Source organism: Cucumis sativus, chromosome 5 (genome assembly GCF_000004075.3).
Source record: "Cucumis sativus cultivar 9930 chromosome 5, Cucumber_9930_V3, whole genome shotgun sequence".
NCBI lineage: Eukaryota > Viridiplantae > Streptophyta > Magnoliopsida > Cucurbitales > Cucurbitaceae > Cucumis > Cucumis sativus.
The window spans coordinates 26,573,908-26,594,322 of NC_026659.2; the positions used below are offsets into that span (position 1 = coordinate 26,573,908).

General features: G+C 35.4%; 3 protein-coding genes across 3 annotated transcripts; 1 reads left to right on the forward strand and 2 right to left on the reverse strand.

The window, feature by feature from the left end:
• Positions 1-2,059: 2,059 nt before the first annotated feature.
• Positions 2,060-5,953, forward strand: LOC101215335 (protein argonaute 7). The gene is made up of 3 exons (XM_004135112.3): positions 2,060-2,832; positions 2,975-4,193; positions 4,308-5,953. Exons 1-3 carry the CDS (start codon positions 2,451-2,453, stop codon positions 5,764-5,766), a joined length of 3,060 nt encoding a protein of 1,019 aa, XP_004135160.1. The 5' UTR covers positions 2,060-2,450; the 3' UTR covers positions 5,767-5,953.
• Positions 5,954-9,864: 3,911 nt separating this feature from the next.
• Positions 9,865-12,288, reverse strand: LOC101222691 (hypothetical protein). Its single transcript, XM_004135396.3, has one exon. The coding sequence runs from the start codon at positions 11,880-11,882 to the stop codon at positions 10,797-10,799; it is 1,086 nt and encodes a 361-aa protein (XP_004135444.2). The 5' UTR covers positions 11,883-12,288; the 3' UTR covers positions 9,865-10,796.
• Positions 12,289-13,898: 1,610 nt separating this feature from the next.
• Positions 13,899-19,080, reverse strand: LOC105434394 (probable protein S-acyltransferase 22). The gene is made up of 9 exons (XM_011657397.2): positions 18,220-19,080; positions 18,016-18,129; positions 16,891-17,292; positions 16,661-16,729; positions 16,494-16,565; positions 15,937-16,065; positions 15,648-15,728; positions 15,319-15,507; positions 13,899-15,216 (listed from the first exon to the last, which is right to left on the reverse strand). Exons 1-9 carry the CDS (start codon positions 18,259-18,261, stop codon positions 14,434-14,436), a joined length of 1,881 nt encoding a protein of 626 aa, XP_011655699.1. The 5' UTR covers positions 18,262-19,080; the 3' UTR covers positions 13,899-14,433.
• Between the last annotated feature and the right edge of the window lie 1,335 nt (positions 19,081-20,415).

The following is a 20,415-nucleotide window of genomic DNA, read 5'->3' on the forward strand; positions in this document are numbered from 1 at the left end:
TAAATTGTTGTTATCGTTGTCGCGGTAATTGAAACATCTTTTGTTGTGCCTTTTTAATACTAAAAGGTCGAACTCATTCTCCATGACACCTTGCTTGTGGTATGTATTTCTATTCCTCATCTTTTTTAGGCAGTGATGAAAATCAAACATTTTAACATAATTATTGTTGAGTTAAACTCACTTTAACCTATCAAGTTCTATTTTGTTTAAAGTAAAGTGAAATGGAAATAATAATGTACATTGTTGCATTTTGGTGGACGGGTTATCTATATAACAAGACAATTGTGTTAGATTTGTTTTAAGAGATATGGTTTTTGTGACATAGAAGTGTCGTTTGTCATAATGACTGTTTGGTGGTGGTTTGGACGATGATAATCTAAATAAGATATTTTGATTATACAAATTGAATGTCAAAATCAGGTACCAAGCTTGTCTTTTCCATTGTTCACACATTATTCTGTTGCTTTTCAATTCCTTCCTACTTGTTTTTCACTGTTTCACACTGCTACAAAATAGACCAATGAAACTGCCAATTTATTGATCTTTCATCTTCTTTACCTCTTGTCTTCCCATTTTTACATCTAAACCCTTTTTTAATTTTGACTAAACCATTTCCAATTTGTTTTTCTTCATTTAATTCTTGGTTTGGCTCTCGTCTGCAGATTGTTGGACTTTTAACTTATCTAATTCTTATTCTCCTACTTTTAAATTTGTAACAATTTACAAATTTATTCAAATTTACAAATTTATTATGAATTAATATTTATTGTAAAAAATATTACTAAGATCTAAAATATTACAAAAATTTCTTATAAGTGTAGACCGAAAGTCAATATTTTTACGAAGTATAGACTATCAAGACTAAGTCGTTACTTAATAAAAATTGAAACCTAATTTTGAAGAGATTTTGGTATGATAGGTTATTTTCATAATAAAAACCAACACTTAATTTTGCAAGATTCTTTTATTAGAGATTATGTTGTTAGTTGTTCAAGTTTAGAAATTAATGGTATTCTTGTAACCTTAAATATATTTTTCAGTTCTAACAATTGATTATTGGTGCTTTATACATTGATTTATGCTTCGGATGGGTATTACAAATTTCATGAGACAATTAACACAAATTTTGAATAAAATCATAGTAGAAATCACACAAAATATTAATTTATTTCCGTGTTTGAAAACAATTATTTTATAGTAACTCATTTTCATATATAGTTGGAAGGAAGAATGCACGAATGTATAATAGGATCAATTCAAGATTTGGTTTCGTAACATCACCTTCCCATTTGTGAAAGTCTTTGATTCGATGAAGCCCCTAAACAATATATGATCACATTTTTACCTCTTAAAGTTTTATTATATGAGATGTTATATTTACAAATAAAACTGAGTTAAGATGAAGAATGTGTTTGTATGTTTGTATGTATAAAATTGAAGAACATAGTTGGCTCTTTCATGACAAAAATGAAGAGATGATACTAAATGAAAATGACAAAAATTATTGAATGAGTATCGATAATAATTGTGGGTCATATTTGCTCATTAAGTTGCAACTAAAAAAAATTGGTACAAATCATTTCATCAGAAAAGTGTGGAGTTGGGAGAAGTACAAACTCTTATTAAGGCATAATGAATTGACCTCCAACAAAGGATAAGAGATAAAGGCTTTATTCGATTATCTCAAACAAAAATGCCCCTTTGGAAACCTCAATTCATTGTGAGAAGCCACTTCATTAATTCTAATCCTAATTTTTTTTTATTTTAAAATTAACTTCACAATTTTCAAAAATTATTTCAAACTAAACAAAATATACATCAATTAAAGTAATTTATGTTGTCTCAAAAGGAAGTGGAAGTATATCAATTTAAAACTAAAAAATGTATACCAATATGCGTTTAGGTTAATATTTAGAAAATTAAATTGAGGGAATAAAAAGGAACCTTTATTTTTCATTAGTTCCAAAAGACTTAGTTGAGGAATTGAAGGATTAAAAAAGAAGCTTTTTTCTTTCTTTCCATTATTTCCAAAAGAGATCCTAGCTGTGGTCTACATGGTTTGGGAGAGTATGCAAAGAAGCTATTCCAATGGCTAATAAGTAGAGAGATAGAGATACCAATGAATCCCAAGTGTCCAACTTTACAACCAGACTTCCTACCCCACCTTCCACTTTTTTCCATTCCAGATATACAAACCAGCATATAAACATCCATCAGGCCCAGGCATATTGAACCTTAAGAAACTAAAACCTTCTCTCTTTCTCTTTTCCCTTTTCTTTCTCCTTTTTCTTTCTCTCTGCAGCTGCAACTACAGTCTCAGCAGGCACTGAGATACCTTGCAGTTGATATAAACAAATAAAAAACAGAACCCATTTCTCACTTACTGTTGTATTTCACCACTGCACTTTCTCTCATCCGCATGAAACCATTTTCTCTCTTAATCATATCATATGGAAGAGTCAGATGAGCCTAAGACTACCAACAAATTCAACAACAAAACTGGGACTTTCAAAGCCAGGATTAACCCTCATCATCCTCATCCCCATCCCCATCCTCATCTTCTTCATCATCAATATCAGCATCATCAGCTATGGCAGTACTCAAATCAGTATGCTTTCTGTAACCAGAATCATTTCCAAAGATGCTGTCCTGTCCTTCTTCCCCTTCCCCTTCCACTTCCTCTTCCTTCTCCTATTCCTCTGCAACTTGCTCTTCCTCCAAGTAAAACCACTAGACCAAAGCCCCATTTGCAGAAGCCTTCTTGTAAGCTCAGTAACCCTCCTTTAGCTGCCACCTCTGATACCCATGTCCCAATAATAAAGATTTCTCCAGGTAAAGCTCTATGAATGAACGCTCTTCTTTCTTGTGTTTTTCTCTGTTTTATTTGATTAGGGATTTGTTGACTCTGCATTTCCACAGTTTCTTAAGCAGGTCGGTGGATTGTAATCATTCTGACATTTTTATTTTTATTCAGCTCCAGAAGGGCTACGACTGAAAAGCAGTTTGCCACTTAAAGGAGAAAATGGAAAAGTGAGTCAAAGTAAACCAGAAGTATTAGTGGCTGCAAGAAGACCAGATTCTGGAGGTGTGGAAGGGCCAGTTATTCCTCTTTTAGCTAACCATTTCTTGGTTCAATTTGACCCTTCACAACGTATTTACCATTACAATGTAGAAATTTCTCCCAATCCTTCTAAAGAAGTTGCTAGAATGATTAAACAAAAACTTGTCGAAGATAACTCAGATTTGCTCTCTGGTGCGTCTCCTGCTTATGATGGCCGCAAGAATCTTTACAGCCCAATTGAGTTTGTAAGAGATAGGCTTGAGTTCTATGTCAGCCTTCCAATTCCTTCCAGCAGGATGAAATTTAGTGAAGGAGAGATTGAACATAAGCAAGCCTTTAAACTCTTCAGGATAAGTATTAAACTTGTCTCGAAATTTGATGGGATGGAACTGAATAGATACATGACAAAAGAGGGAGATGATTGGATTCCAATTCCTCAGGATTATCTTCATGCCCTAGATGTTGTATTGAGGGAAGGTCCAAATGAGAAATGTATACCTGTGGGAAGATCTCTGTATTCCAGTTCAATGTGGGGAGGCAAAGAAATTGGGGGAGGAGTTGTTGGCTTAAGAGGCTTTTTCCAAAGCCTTAGACCCACACAACAAGGCTTAGCTATGAATGTAGATTGTTCTGTCACTGCTTTCCATGAAAGCATTGGAGTGATTCCTTACTTACAAAAACGTCTTGATTTTCTTAGAGATCTTTCTCAGAGGAAGACAAGAGGTTTAACCATTGAAGAAAAGAAGGAAGTGGAGAAGGCTTTAATGCATATCAGAGTATTTGTTTGTCACAGAGAGAGTGTTCAAAGATATAGAGTTTATGGCTTGACAGATGAACCTACTGAGAGTCTCTGGTTTGCTGATAGAAATGGGAAGAATCTAAGATTGGTGGGTTACTTCAAGGATCATTATAACTATGACATTCAATTCAGGAATTTGCCTTGTTTGCAGATTAGTAGGAGTAAGCCATGTTATCTTCCTATGGAGCTTTGTATGATTTGTGAAGGGCAAAAGTTTCTTGGGAAGCTCACTGATGAACAGACTACAAGAATGCTTAAGATGGGTTGCCAGAGGCCAAAGGAAAGAAAAGCTAATATTGATGGTGTAATGCAAGGTCCTGTTGGGCCAACCAGGTAAATTTGGAAAGTTCCAAAAACAATTTGCTATTGGAATGTATTTTGATTCTCAATTTGCTTAAGTATTCATTTTTTCACTTTCTAACATCATTTGTTTGCTTTGGCTGACAGTGGGGTCCAGGGAAGAGAATTCAGCCTCCAAGTTTCAAAGGAAATGACCAAATTAAGTGGGAGAGTTCTTCAACCACCCAAGCTAAAGCTTGGCGAAGGTGGCCAGATTCGAGATCTAATTCCCTCCCGCCATGACCGACAGTGGAACCTTGTCGATTGCCACGTTTTCGAGGGAACGAGAATTGAGAGATGGGCATTGATAAGTTTTGGTGGTGTCCCGGATCAGAGGTCAAACATTCCTAGATTTATAAATCAGCTCTCAAGAAGATGTGACCAATTAGGCATATTTCTCAACAGTAAAACAGTTGTACCACCTCAATTTGAATCAACCCAAGTACTCAACAGTGTCTCACTGTTGGAATCTAAGCTTAAGAAGATTCATGGAGCTGCATCTAACAACCTTCAGCTCTTGATATGTGTGATGGAGAGAAAACACAAAGGCTATGCAGATTTGAAACGCATTGCCGAGACCAGTATCGGCGTTGTAAGTCAATGTTGCCTTTATCCTAATCTTGCCAAGTTGAGCTCTCAATTTCTGGCTAATTTGGCTCTTAAGATTAATGCCAAGGTTGGTGGTTGCACTGTTGCTTTATATAATTCGTTACATTCACAAGTACCTCGACTGCTCCGAATCGATAAGCCTGTGATCTTCATGGGTGCAGATGTAACTCATCCTCATCCCTTGGATGATTTTAGCCCCTCCATCGCTGCTGTGGTTGGTAGCATGAATTGGCCAGCAGCAAACAAGTACGTCTCCAGAATGAGATCACAAACACACAGACAAGAAATTATTGTGGATCTTGGAACAATGGTCGAAGAGCTGCTTGAGGAATTCTATCAAGAAGTGAATGAATTGCCATCACGAATCATATTCTTCAGAGACGGTGTAAGTGAAACCCAGTTCTACAAGGTGCTTCAAGAGGAATTGCAAGCTATAAAAACAGCCTGTTCTAGGTTTCTCAATTATAAACCTCCTATAACTTTTGCTGTTGTTCAGAAGAGACATCACACAAGATTGTTCCCATTCAAAGTCGATCCATCTTCTAATCAAACTGAGGTTCTCGATGAAAATATTCCTCCCGGGACAGTCGTTGATACCGTAATTACGCACCCGAAGGAATTCGATTTCTATCTCTGCAGCCATTGGGGGGTGAAGGGAACAAGCAGGCCTACACATTATCATATTCTGTGTGATGAGAATCAATTCACTTCTGATGAACTACAAAAGCTAGTTTACAACTTATGCTACACATACAACAGGTGCACAAAGCCTGTTTCATTAGTACCTCCAGCTTATTATGCTCATCTTGCTGCTTATAGAGGCAGACTTTACCTTGAACGATCCGACTCAACAACTTATACTCGAGGAATATCCACTGTCTCTCGAGCTGCCCCTCCAAAAACAACGCCTCTACCGAAACTTAAAGAAAATGTTAGGAAACTAATGTTCTACTGTTGAAAATCTGTTGTAACTTTCATCAACTGATGCAACCAATGTATATCTTTGATGCCATTGATCTAAACTGCATCTAATCCAAACTACCCTCACCCAATCAACATGCTTGTATTCCCTAATAAATGGCAACTTTGAAAATTTGAGATCTACTGTTATGACCCTAGAATAATATGTAGATATTTCTGATGAACAGTAACATAATTCATTTAACTTTATTCCATGAAACTGTTTCCTTAAAGTGATTATTTGTAATGGGCATCAAAATGATTACTAAAAACTTACAAGTAATTCCCTTTTTCTACCAGGTTTTATCAGAGTACAAAGTTTCTATGATTACACTTAAATAATTCTCCTATTATTATAGCTCTAAAGTAAAAGTAGTTCATCAGGTGTGAGTGTGTGTGTGTGTAATAAAAAAGAAAAAAAATGATGAGAGAAAAATTACAAAAAGAAAAAGAACTTTTTAGAAGAAGATATCATATTTGTTAAAGCAATAAAGTTAAAAGACAAAATGTTGCTGTTGCAAATTCAGAACCTACCCCAGCTTTAGATCATCATATAAAGAAAGCCAATTCCCACATTCAAAATGTCCAAACTGACCCTCAGAGAAGTCCAAAATGTCAGAAGTACTGAAAGAGATCACACAGCAAAAAGCAGAAGAAAACAGAGAAGGGTAGTTTGGGAAAAAGAGAAACAAAATTGCAAAAACAAAGAAAAATATTAACATAATAAAAATTGTAGCTGACATTACAGATTCATGCAATGCAAAGCAAAACCCCATGAGGAATAAATAATAAAGAAGGAGAGAAAAGGTTTTTTTATCAAAGAGAAAGGAGTAAAGTGAAGTTCTGACTTTTGAAGTTGCCATTTTGTCTGTAGAGGAAAAAAATGAAAAATGAAAAATGAAAAAGGAAATTGGGAATTCTTTTTCTTTTTAATTAATTATTATTACAATTGGTTTTTCCTTTTTGTTAAGGCTGTTTGTGTTTACAGCTTTTTATCAAAACCATTAATGTCTCTACGTCAGATTTTACTTTGAAGTACTGCACGGATTCTGAATCCGACGCGACACAAAGACTATAATTTCTTGAACCCATCACCCCTTTATGGGTCCCTTCTCCCCCCTAATGTTTTTGCATACTTCTTTCTTCTGCATTTATCAAACTCCCTCCCCATTCTCCAATTTTTCTGAAACTATTGTTTTTAAATATTCAAGGACATGGTTTTCATGATTTTATTTCATCAATTTTTGCATATTCCTCAAGAAAATTTACATCTTTTTCTAGTCCAATGTTTCTAGTGACTCTCCATGCTTCAAGAACTTACCTTTGCTTCCTATCTTTGGCAGCAACCATCACTCTTCAAGGATGCTTGGACGAGACCACCTCCAAGCTCTTGACAACTACTTCTAAAAACAACATGACCACCTCTGACAAAGACCATTATCTTCATTGACAACCTCCAACCTTCAACTCTGCCCGAACTACTGCCTTCTTCGACACCCCAATTTTGACAGTTACTGCGGTGACCAACTTTGACCAACTATATCAGTGTCTCCAATATCTCCAATAGCAAACTCTAACAGTCACCTCAGCCCATCATATACCCAAAAAATACATGTGAAGAAAGAGTAAGTAGGGGAAAGTGTTCTATTCGTTTTACGAAAGTAACATTAATAATTGATAATGTTTACCAGTTGCACCAACTTTCATGCTTTAGGCATATTTGTTCATAATTGAATAGACTTTGAAATTTTCATTTTTGTTCTTACTATGAGTTTATCTTAACGTATTTAGATTCTACATTATTTTATGGTACAGGAAATATTCATAATGAATTTAATAAAAACATTGTTATATGTTATGCTTTCAAATATGTTATGTGGTAGATTTTGAAATCGAATCCCACTTTAAACATCATGTTTAAATATGTTATGCTCAATATTTGTAAATCATAAAAATAGTTTCACCTTTTTAAGAAATATAATTTATATTTTAGAAAAATTATCCCTATAATTTAGAAGAAGTTAGAGTATAGTTTGATAAAATTTTATATATAAGAAATTCTTATGATTTGAAAAAAAAAAAAAAAAAAACCTCCATAAATAGTTTTTAGGAGGGAGAGAGATTAAATCCTAATTGTTTAACTTGAAAATTTTATATAATACATTACACACTGTATTATATATTAAAAAAGTGAATTGAATTTCTAGCATAACACATGAAATTTCTAAATGTGTCATTTAGTAAATTTCTGCATTTAAAAAAAATAATACGTATGGAATTAAAAAGAAAAAACAAAATCTGAAAGGAATAAATGTTTAGATACCAAATAATAAAGTATAAAATTTGTTAAGAGATTGATTGGTTGTGACATATGAGGATGGTACAATGTTTGAAAATTGATAGTGATAGAGAGATAGAAAGGGCTCTCAAATATCAAACCTATATTGTCTCTTCTACTAAAACTAAACTCCTCCTCAAACCTTTTCTTTATAATAGTTTATTCTTATAATTTACTAATATTTTAGGAGGTCTAAGAAAATATTACTTTATATCTCTAAAGTTATAAACTTCTAATTTAAATGTTAATCTACATTTTAATTTTGAGGAGTGAATTAATTTAAACAATTTCACTGTAGCATTTAATTCTTAGAAATGTGTGTGGTGTGTGTATGGTGAGGTGGCACGGTACGAGTAGGGGTAAGGAGTGTATGGTAATTTGGGGGTGTTGAGTTCGTCATGTTGGCCCCACTTCTACGAGGTTGGAGTTGGAAAACTCAAATAAAGAAATGTAAATATCAAAAGAAAAAGGTTGGAATTTTACCCATTAAATTCTTATAATTCAGGAAAGGAAAGGAAAGTAAGAGTTGAGGAAAGATGGTATTGAAATTCGTGAAAGAGAAGAAGATTTATAGGTTATCTTCTTCTTCAATCAAAACCAAATTCCTCCACTAACTAACGGTCAAAACCTTCGCTCAGGCTTCAATCCAGGTTAATACGAAAAAATCAAAATAAGAATCGAAAATCGAGGCAAAATTAAAGGAAGAGAGAGTAGTGGTAGTAGTAAATAAGAAAAAGGAAAGAAGATTCGTTGGTGTCGGTGATGGAACCTTATTCTGAAGAAGAGAGGAGGAGGATGAGGAGGAGGGTCCAGTCCAGTCCAGTCCAGGTAATTGGCTCAATCTCCAAGAATCCTTATGGAACGACAACGAGCTCATTCTATACCGACATGACGTTTTTTTGTTGTTGTTGTTGTGGTGGCGTAATGTATTGTCGATTTTCAAGAAAAAAGGAGGAAGGGTCCCGTCCCGTTCGTCCTTTTGCTCCGTCTGTTCTTTTGATTTGATCAGACGGGACGGATATGCCAATATCTCAAACTTATTTCTTCACTCTCTCTCTTCTGTGATCTCTGTGTTCTGTTCCAATGTACAGTGGCATTTATGAACACCTTTTGTTTAATTTTTCCCATTGTTTGATGATTGATGATTATGATATTTGGGTTCTTTGAATTGTGGGCTTCCACTTTAAGCTTGAAGAGAATGTTGTTATGGATCACTGATGGTGGGCTTTTCTACTGCCCCTATTCGGTTTGCCCAAACCACAACACCAAGAAGAAGATCATGTTTGGTTCTCTTCTTACTTAGATTGTTATTAAAGTTGTGTACTTCCAAATTGTTATTATCTTACAAGTTACAAGACCTTTTGATTTTATGATAGATCTTAACCAATGAGTTCTGAAATATAACCAGCTCTGGATTTATAGAGTTGATAAAGATATAAAATTGATCGATAGTAGAGTTCTACTCCTTGGACCAAATACACTAATGACAAAAATGCATTTCTCATCCCGTTTAAGATACTTTCCTGATGGAACCTTGGTCAATTTCGAGATTGAAGCAATGAGTGATGGAGATCAGTCATAAACAAGTGGGCTAGATTACGTTGCTAATTATATTCGGGGAAAAATACATTGATATGATGAATTAATAATTATGGTTGAGATGAAACAAAGTAAGAAATAAAGTAGTAGCTAATTCAAGCTACTTCAATTGATAGGATAATGAAAACACAGTTTCATGAGCATACTTGGAATGAAAGGTTTAAAGTACTCAGAAAGCCATAGATATTCAAAGGATTTTTAAGTTATTGTTATTGAATCAAACCTCAAATCGCATCATCCATTGTTTTAAGAATTGACCAAACCAAAAATGGGTGAGAAGAAGAGCAAGTGCAGTAGATCAAACTGAAGAAATAGCAAGCAATTTAAGAGAAGAAAAGTTCAAAAGCTGGACCTCCGGTTACAGGTGCCGAAGAATCAATCAATAACTTATTCTAGATGCCGCTCAAAGTTTCCAAACAGTATCAATTGAGGAAAACAGATGTTGAAATGCTGTCCAAAATGAACAATCTCCTTGAAAACTTGAAGCGTTCTTCCAAATGAACATCTTATCTTTACACTCATTTTGCAGTCTTCCAACTTGAATCCAGTGTTTAAGGAAATTTGCTCTCTTCAACTTTCTACTGCACAACATCAATTCTCGTATTCATTTTTCAGAACAAATTCAACATTCTGACCACCAAATGATTGTTTACATTTTCCATAAATAGTCACAGATAATGCTCTCTCGCATTAGAAAACTATTCAATCGAAGTTTTCCAAGCGTTTCTGCGATCTAACTAACCTGAAAGTGACATCTTATTAGTGATACTCCAAACCTATGAAGAGATTCTGCTTTCTTCACATCTTATGCTCATCAATGAAGCAATGTTTATATATATATATATATATATATATATATATATATATATATATATCCATGTGTATCAAGTATCTATCTACAATGTAAGAATAGACTCTGCCATTTACTACTACATGTAATCTTTCACAACATATCAGATCTTTGTGACTTGACAGAAGGAAAATCAAGGCAACACAATTAAGAAGTATATATTCCTAACCGGCGCTATCATCTTCTTTGTTATCATCTAGAAAGAGATCTTGTGTCTAATCCAACCTATGAAACTATCAAATCAAAGAATACCAGTTGATCCACCAGAGACAGCAATATCCAAAATTGAATCATGTTCACCATTTGAGATCACCATACTCGAAGATCTGCAGCTTAAGTAAAAAACTGCACTCATCATAGAATCAGTAAGAACAACAAATGAATACATAACCACCAAAAGAGGGCCTTCCCATATCCTGGAAGACCCATCTCCATAGCTCAATGTCTTAACCCTATGCTCAAACAATCCCTCCACAAACACTGTCCCAATTGTAGATCCCAGAAATATCAAAAGACCCACTTGTGTTTGACCCCTAATAAGAACACAAGATCGAAGCAATGCCCCAGGTCCCGCAACATCTTCCAACACACAGATAACAATACCTATGTTGCAGATGATGACAGCATTAGCAAAAATAACAGAGAAGACAAGCCCCACAATCACAGCAGCAGATACAATTAGATCAGGCGAAAATCCCAATACATAAAGAGTACTGCAAACAGCTCCAAGCAGAACCAAGAACATTGTAAGACAACCAACAATTGCAAGACACACCGAAGCATACGTGGAGAGAAGACGATTCCATATATTACGAACTATAGCAAGAAACAGGCCTAATTCAAACCTTCTTTTTGCATATGTACAATCCACCGTATGAACGACAGCCGCTTTAGATACCAAAGAAAGAGTAAGAAACAAAGGAAAACACATAGCTGAGGAAAGAATCGACTCTGCAAATCTCTGACATGAATGTTCAATGATAGGCATCAATGGAAGCCCACTGGACTTAGCAACTAATATCAATCGAATAGTCAGCATTTTAACAACCGACTCATCAACTAACACATTGGATAGAAACACAGCGGAAACAGGGCAAATGAGCAAAATGGCAATAAGCACAAACGCGGTAGAATTGTAACGAAGAATCCGAACGCTTTCTCTCAAGATCTCCAATGCGCTCATCGAGTGGAACTGGTTATCGGGTTGGATCCCAAAATCAGAGGGTTTTGACCCCACAATAACCAATGGAAAATCATCGTATTCTTTGTTGATGGGAAGAGAATCCCGGTGGGTATCAAGGGAATCAACAGAGGATGACAATTCCATTGGAGTTAACTCTGATTGGAGGAGAAGATCGGGGTTAGAGCTAAAAAAAGAGGAACCCCATGAAAGGGAAAGAAGATTCAGAAATGGGAAAAAAAGAAAGGTCAGATCTGGGGAGACGAAAAGGGAAATTAGGACGCCATTGATGGAATTATGGGAAACAGAAGTTTACGGGAAATGGGAAGGAAAAAACAGAAGGATTTAGGATTGTGGGTAATGGGGGAATGAGAATGGAGAAGAAAAAGGGGTATTTGGAAGGATGATTTGAGGATACAGACGTCAAATTCCGCGTTCTTTCTTCAATAATCTGTCATTCGTGTTGGCTTTCTTTCAGGGACAGTCTTTGTCTTCCTCATACAAGTAATCGGCGTCAAACATGATCCTCCAAATCTTATTTTCCTTCTAATTAATACTTCTTCTTTTTTTCTTAATAATAACAATTTTCAAATGTTAATTTTGCTATTTCTATTTTTTTAAAATGACAATTTTCATTTTTCCTTTTCATTCTTATAAAAGACTAAAATGGTCATTTATTAACAAAATATATGGATCAAATTTATCAAAATTGAAAAATATAAGAATCAAAAGTCAAAACCAAGAGATCTAATAGTATTTAAAACTTATTAATTGTATATTAAAGTAAAAGTTTTTCTTTTGTAATAAATGTAGATTAATGAATGAATTGATTAGGGCTGAGTGTCAAATTCATTTTTCAATTAATACCTCATTACTAAAAATGGATAGAATTTGATTTTATAATATTTTTAATAATTTTATCATTTATAATCATTTTTCCACTTTTAATAATAATTAAATTGTTACCATTTTTTTCCAAAAGGAAAAATTCATTACAAACTTTGTAGTAATTAACATCACTGAAAAAGAATCTTATAAATTAAATCATAAGAGTTATATGGTTTATGGTTATAAGGTAAAACAATAAGACTTTATATATGTGTTCTGTGTAAGGATCAAATAGGTGCTTTTAAACTAAACTTTTTTAAAGAAATATAGTGAAGATGTTTTTATTCTAACTTAACCGAAATTTTAATTTGGAATTTAAAGAATTAAAATAGTGTAAATAGAGATTATATGAGATTTACATCATAATAACAATCTTCACCAATTTACTTCCATTAATTTATCTTTTAATTTTAAACTTTAAACTTTAAATTTTTTCTATATAGTTCCTAAAATTTTAAGGTATTAGTAATTTAAGAAAATGGGGAACAAATAAGCACAAAACTAAAAAAGTAAGGAAAGGTTCTTCTTGGGTTGGCATGACAAGAATATGCAAAAGTGGTGGCATCAAATTTAGATGTAGAGGAAGATTGAAAAATCAAGTTGCAAGCAACAAGTAAGCATTGATTCTGATTTAGTTATGGTTTCAACCATATATATAATAAACCAATTCGAACTTATGGAAATGGTTTGATCTACCACCTTTCAATTATTGAAAGAAATGACGTAGTAACATCTCTTTTTATGAATCGATAGTCTAGACCTAGTTGGGTAGGTAAAATCGTCAGTGTCGGACAAACATACGGCGAAACCTCTAGTTATATTCCAAATAGTATGATATTGTTTATATTGAACATAAATCCTTTTGATTTTGCATGTAAACCTACCTAGAAGACCGAATACCTATAAAATTATTGTCTCTCGTTGATGTACTTTGGTTGCATTTCTCAAATATTGCTCACCTCAAATCGTCATGTCAGCTAAATCCGGTAGAATTTAACCACTGATCTCCACCATGTATACATCTTATACAGGCTTCTCTTTATTTGTTTGACACTCAAGAATTCTATTGTAGCTAAGTTAGGAGATTGAATCGTATACAACTTGTTAAGGATACCACTTTAGTATCAACCTTCCTAACTTTGTTTCATCTAAAAGACTTCATACCATTAGAGATAATTGTCCTTGTGATAATTTCTTTATATATTCGATGTGGTATTTAGAGAATGGTATAATATAAAATAGAATAATCGAAGAGCTATTAAAGAGGACTAAAACTTGACATTGAAAGTTTAGGAATTGCATAATATAAAGACAACTGGCACAAATGACAAATGTAAATGTAGAATGACAAAGGTGGAATTTGGCCATTCCTAAGAATTGGACTGTTGGTGATGTCAAAGTTCATCAAATAGGTCAATGTATGGGTACAGAATTGACGACATTGCTAAAAAAAACCTGTAGTGTTGAGGTTGAAGCGCATGACAAAAGATGGATGATAAACAAGAATTCATCTGTTGAAACTAACACAAGTTCAACAAAAGCAATCCAAGGAATTCACTTAATATCAAACAAGGTAAATCCGGGTGTTGCAAGTAATAAACTAATAAATTCGACTGCCTGCCGAGTTCGGCGAGTTTTCTATTTTCCCACACCTTCTGTCATGCCTTTGATTCACTGATTGCAAAGCCAAGACTACATTTCACTTTACAGAATAAGTTGTTTGATTGGTGCTTTGAATTCCTTGGATGGAGAATGAAAGAATTACCAACTTTGCACCGCGTCGATGTTGAGATAAACCTATTCGGAAACCTCATAATCGGGTATGTTTGCTGTTAATCTGGTTAGAAGATGATGCTTGCAGTTGGGCAAGCCTTTCGTCCTGATCTGAACCATACAAGACATTGTTCCAACTCATTGGTCGTTGAACTATCCTCGAAGGAACTCGATCGCTGTCCTCCCCGCCTGAAGCTTCATATCCATCACTAGTCGACCTTGATAGTGGAAGTCCTTTTTGAGCAGCTGCATTAGCTGCAGATAAGCCTGTGAGTCTCTTAGACTCTTCAGCTCCGGAGGAGGATATTCGAAATGGATGGATGTCAGGAGAGTCCAAACTACTTTCTGGAGAAGAGGCGACCATGGTGGAGCTCGACATTGCTCTGCTTGTTTGGAAAGCACTGCGTGCTTCAAGCTGAAGAGGGCCAAGGCTGGTTGATGTGCCAGAGAAGCCTTTTTCAACAGCTTTTGCTGGAATATTTGTCAGGCGTTGCATAGGTAGATCAGCTGGAAGTCGCACCCGCTTATTCCCCCGCCTTCTATTATTTTCAGGTCGTGAAACCATTCGGTGACCACTACTGCCGAAACCACTGTCTGTTTCTCGTTCAAAAGTAGTTCCTGATCTAACCACGGGCTGCAGAATTTTGGACTTCTTCCTTGCTTCTGCAGCAGCCTTTGAAACCTCCTCAGCATTTAGTCTAGCCAATGTCCATGGGCTGATCCTCACAGCAGCAGGGTTCTTTTTCTTTGTTGCTTCTTCACTAACAGTCCTCTTTCCTAGAGAACTAACAGACCCCGTCTCTGGTGGAATCACATCAAACTGAGGAAAAAGAAGAAAAAAAGGTAACTGCAAATGCGACTGCTGTTCGAAGTTAAGAACAAGCTTCAATAAGCAACAAAAGATAGACTTGGTTTACATTACCTGATCCTCAAGAAACAACCGTGGCGGAGTGCACCATGCACCTCGGTGGAGGGTAGAGAACGAGCTCGCACTGCTCAGTCCAGTTAACGAGCTGACAACAGACATTTGAGGACTTTGCTGGCCACCTACTCCCTGTTGCTCTTGCTCTTGCTCCCTTAGAGCTATGATATAATCATATGTTGTAATTCCCTGTTTAAAATGTATTGATGTAAGCAATAAATCTATCATAATGCTGAGTAAAGAAGCTACCATATATATCCCCCTTCAGAAAACTGAAAACCTCACAATAGAAAGCAGAGAAAAGGAAACATGTTATTTGTTATACTTGCCTTCTTTATGAGAAGGATGTGAAAAAAGAAGAGTTGAGCAAGTGGCAATGTTGCTATCATAGCCAAGATCGTACAAACCGCCTGAAAATGGAAGTTATAATGATCAGTACACAAAGGATGCTGATGTTATTTATGCTTCTTGCAGAAAAACAATACAAGTTGCACAGCATTTCAACTTCATCAAGCGAACCAATCATGCTAAAAAGGAATCAGTCTACATTGTTGCTCAGAGTAAAGAGTGACTTGTCAAGCCAAACACAGAAGCCAGGCAATGGTCAGAATCACTTACCACTACAATAATGAAAGGTGCCAAAGAAAAACTGCTACCCAACTTTGAGGAGATCTCCACAGAAAACCGTTTCTTCTCGACAAAACAGCAGATCAGCACAAGGATTCCACTCGACCATTGTACAATAAGCTGCAATCTCAAGCCCAAGGTGCACAAACCATGTATAAACCTGTCAATAACTAATTAAAATGAAACAGACATGAAAATAAATCCTTACTCTGATGGGATGGTCTTGAGGTGCTGTCATGTTGCAAGGAGGGATTAGAGTCATATCACAGAACTAAAGAGTAGTAGGTGGGGTCTTTTTTTTTTTTTGGATGTGAATAGTAGGGTTGATTGGAAAAGACGTTAGAAACCTAAAAGCTCCTATAATAATAAAAAAAAAAATTGATATATTTATGGTTGAGGGGCATAATTCTTTCAAATCTCAGCATATTAAAACATTTCTCTGCCATCCAATTAGTTAGTCTCTGAGAAGAAGGCTAAGGGCGAAGGTCAAAAAGACGTGACAAAGCTATGCTTTGGAAATAAAGAACAGAGAGGACGCTCAAACTTACCAAGAGAAGGGAGGTAACCATGAGGGTGAAAAATTGTCGATAGTTCTTTCGGCCAATACAGTTGTTAAGCCACTGCAGAACCACAAAGTACATAAATGGTGAAAAAACTATCCATGTAGCTGGACTGAAGAAGGAAATGAGGTGCAAAATTCAAACATTTTGTATACCCTGCAGTGGTGATCAAAGCGATCGACACATTTATCACAAACCCTGCAGTGCTTGCTGTACTTGAAAACCTGAACCAGAATATTTGCTTATATTAGTTAAAGACCGCCTCAATAAACATTCAGTAAAAATGCCTACAGCCAGGTTAACTGCAATAGATTGAGAATACAACTACACAAACTGCAGTAAATCATGTTTTCTGAAACAATGAGCTCTTTGAATGCTCAATCACCTCAACTTCACACAAACTGCAGTAAAACATGCCATCTTCACTCATGTGTTGCTCGGAAGATTCTTCTTTTGAACTCAAACAATTGCACACATATGCACAAGGGAAGCATGCCAACGAAAGGAAGGATAATTTCTTTGATGGTGCACTATCCTTTTGTGTCTGCAAAAGGTCCTTGGAATTTGCATCTGCACCGGTCGTATCTTTATCAACAGATTTTTCTTCCACGGAGGCAGCATTTGGATCGTGGGTGAATGACACTGAGTCCCCACCAAGTTTAGAACATTTTTTATGAGAACATTTCCCTTCATCCGGGATATTGACATACTTTTTCGATTTGAACACTCCCGAGTCTGCAGGGTCAGCTGCCGCACACCAGATATATAGGCCAAACACTGATGTAATCTGGAAGCAAAATAGATTTAGTGAGCTCTTTCACAATAGAACAAAATGGAAGACCACATTCCACAAAAAGATTACAATGATAAAGAACAGGCAGAATGAAGTGACTCAATTCATTTTTCAGATTTTGGAATTCATTATCAGCACAAGCCCTGTATTTCCGCCTCTGAATGCTTAAGACATCAAATAGCATACACACGTCATGAAAAGGATTCGAGTTCTAAAACTCATTCCATCCACCAAAGACATAATCCCCAAACCCAAATATCATGTCCATCAGTCTTCTGCACTACAGTAAACAGAGTTTGAAACCAGTCCATAAAATTTGAGAAACAACCCATTCTTCCAGGGTACAAGACCACGAGAAATATTGGTATATACATCTGCCCAGAACCTGTAAAGTTCAGGAGCATTTCAGCTAGAAATATTGGCCCTCCCTAAGAAGCGACATTAGCTTCAGAGTTCAGGAAGAAGTGAAAAAGTTTCCTCGCAATCGTTCAATGTGGACTTGAAGGACAGCCAAAACCAGATCATATGAGACTGAAAGAAGGGAGATCTAGTAAAAGGATAGATCTTCCATAAGTGAGGAAAGATCAAAATCGAGGAACCAAAAGATTAAATCAGAGACAAGCAAACCCAGATGGTATAGATCTCAGCCGTTCGAACCATAAAACAGACGAGCAGGTAGAACAATACATATAAAAGGACAATGGAGAGAAAGCTTACAAGGGGAGTATAAATGCCAATCATAACATACTGAAAAATCTTCTTCCCAACAAAAGGAGCAAAGAAGACATAGAAAGCAAACCCCAGAGCTAGAAATACAGCAACCGCAACAACCTTTAAGAAGAAAAAGAGAATCACACTCAGAATGTATAATGAACAAAAGGAGAAAGAGGGGGGGGGGGGGGGGGGGGGTGGATTACAAACCTGGAGAGGATGGTAAGGAAGTTGCCATCCATGCTTCCTCATTGGGCACACCCAGAAGAATACAAAGAATAATCAAAATGAAGGAAGTGAAGAAAGCAAGAAAATAATAAGGAAACGAGACGGGGTTTCCTCCTTAAGCCTGAAATTCAGATAATTAACTCCCCCTTATCTCCATTTCCCACAGAAACTACAAAGATTTGCCACTGAAGTTTAGTCATATTTGGGCTTCAAATCAGAAGAGAAACAAGGAAGAGAAAGGGAAAGATAAGGGTATTACTGAAAAGAGAATGTGGGCATTAGAAGAATGGACAGCAAGGATGATTTGTCTGATTTGCCTGGTTAATTTGGCCTGGCTATCCAGCAGCCATGGAAGCCAAAGAAGAAAGAAGAGAAAGAGGGGTCTGGCTTGGCTTGGCTCTGGGTTTTCTTTGGTTGCTTGTAAAAGCTTCTGTAAGTAAATGGAATCTGTGAACCCGTGAAGGAGAGAAGATAAATGAAAAACTAAAAAAAGGGATAGAAGAAGCAGGCCTGGGTTTTGCTTTTCAAGCCTATAATTACATCGCAACCTCCCCCTTTTACTTTAATCTTTCTTGTTTCTAGCGATACCCTTTTTCCATGGGCAAATCATGTGTTACAGACGAGAAGCCACTGCCATTTGCAAATAGCAATGCAACGGCTTGATGTTCATAGCTCTCTCCTTTTCAAAATCTCTCAAATAACAAAACCCATTTCCCTTTCTGGCTTCTTCCTCTTCTTCTTCTTCCTCTTACTCTCTCTTTCTCTCTCTCGACCAACAAAACAAACAAAAGTAGACTATAGGAAATTGGACCCCTTAAGCCTAAAAGCCCAAACACCTCTTAGCTGCTGTTACTTTCACTATTTTTGAAGGCAATTGAATTGAACCAAAACATTAAAACCACTCCACTGCTCCATTAAATGTTCTTCTGCTTTTTCATTTCGAATCTGTCCTTTTGTATTGAATTGGTAGTTGGTACCTAGAAAACGATTCGACACCCATCTTTTGTATTGCCAATTCCATTCTGTTTCTTCATGTTTTTCAAAAATTATATGCAAAAACTAGAAAGTACAAGTATAAAACAGTGAATACTAGATTGATTTGGCAAAAAATTCAAGATTTTGAGTTACAAATGATGCCATTGGAGTCTTGATTTTACACTTCCTACACCATTTTCTTAGTCAAATCTTATCTGAGTGATGAAAATCCAACAAAGAAACTTGATAAATAAGTGAGCTCAAGGAAAAAATAACTTGAACTTGAATATATTACAAAGGTAGAGAATGACATTACAATAAAGGAAACGTGAGATGTGGGTCAATGGCTCTCTGGATTGTGGTGTAGTTTTGTGCAGTGAGATTACTGACTAATTTTTTCCCTTTTTCTCTTGTGAAAGAAAGAAATTAAAAAAAAAAAAAAAAAAGCAAAGTTTTGGAAATGAATTTTGGCATTTCGTTGTCAGACATTGGGCTCCATGTTTATCAAAAGAGAGAAAAGAAAAAAAGTCCATAGAATTAATATAAATTATGTATACAAAATTTAGCAGGATCACACCCAACTTAGATTTAAAGTGAATATGAATTACAAAAGAAAGTTTAAATAAATTATAATATCTTCAAGAAATGCATACTAAATTTATGGTCTAAGTGAAATTTCTAACCTTTTCTTTTCAAAATTAGATATGAGAAGTGTTATAAATAAAAGTTGGAGTGTTTCGTGCATATTATTGCAATAGCGTAAATCTATCCTTTAGTAAATCAAATATATATACTATCACAGTGGTTTAAACTTTGAATTGTACTCATATTTACCCTATTTACGTTATTTACGATTTTGACCATAGAATTTAAAACGTTCTTTCTTCTATATAGAAATGATAGCTAACACATCATTATCTTTGATAGACTAATTCAATTTTGCTAAAGTTCACTAATCTAGCAAAATTGAATCTATAAGTAGAGATGGGAGGGGATTTTTTTCATAATTGTGAATAGGAATGGAAAATATGAAGTAGTAAAGTAGGGTTTGTTAAAATATAAAATAGGGAAAGCATAGATATATAGAATTAAAAAGGGGTGGGTGAGTGAGTATCTCAAAATAAGTGCAGTTAATTAAGAGTTAGAAAGGGGAATTTCTGAATGGCATTTAGTGTTTTGGACGAGATTCTAAAACAAATAATT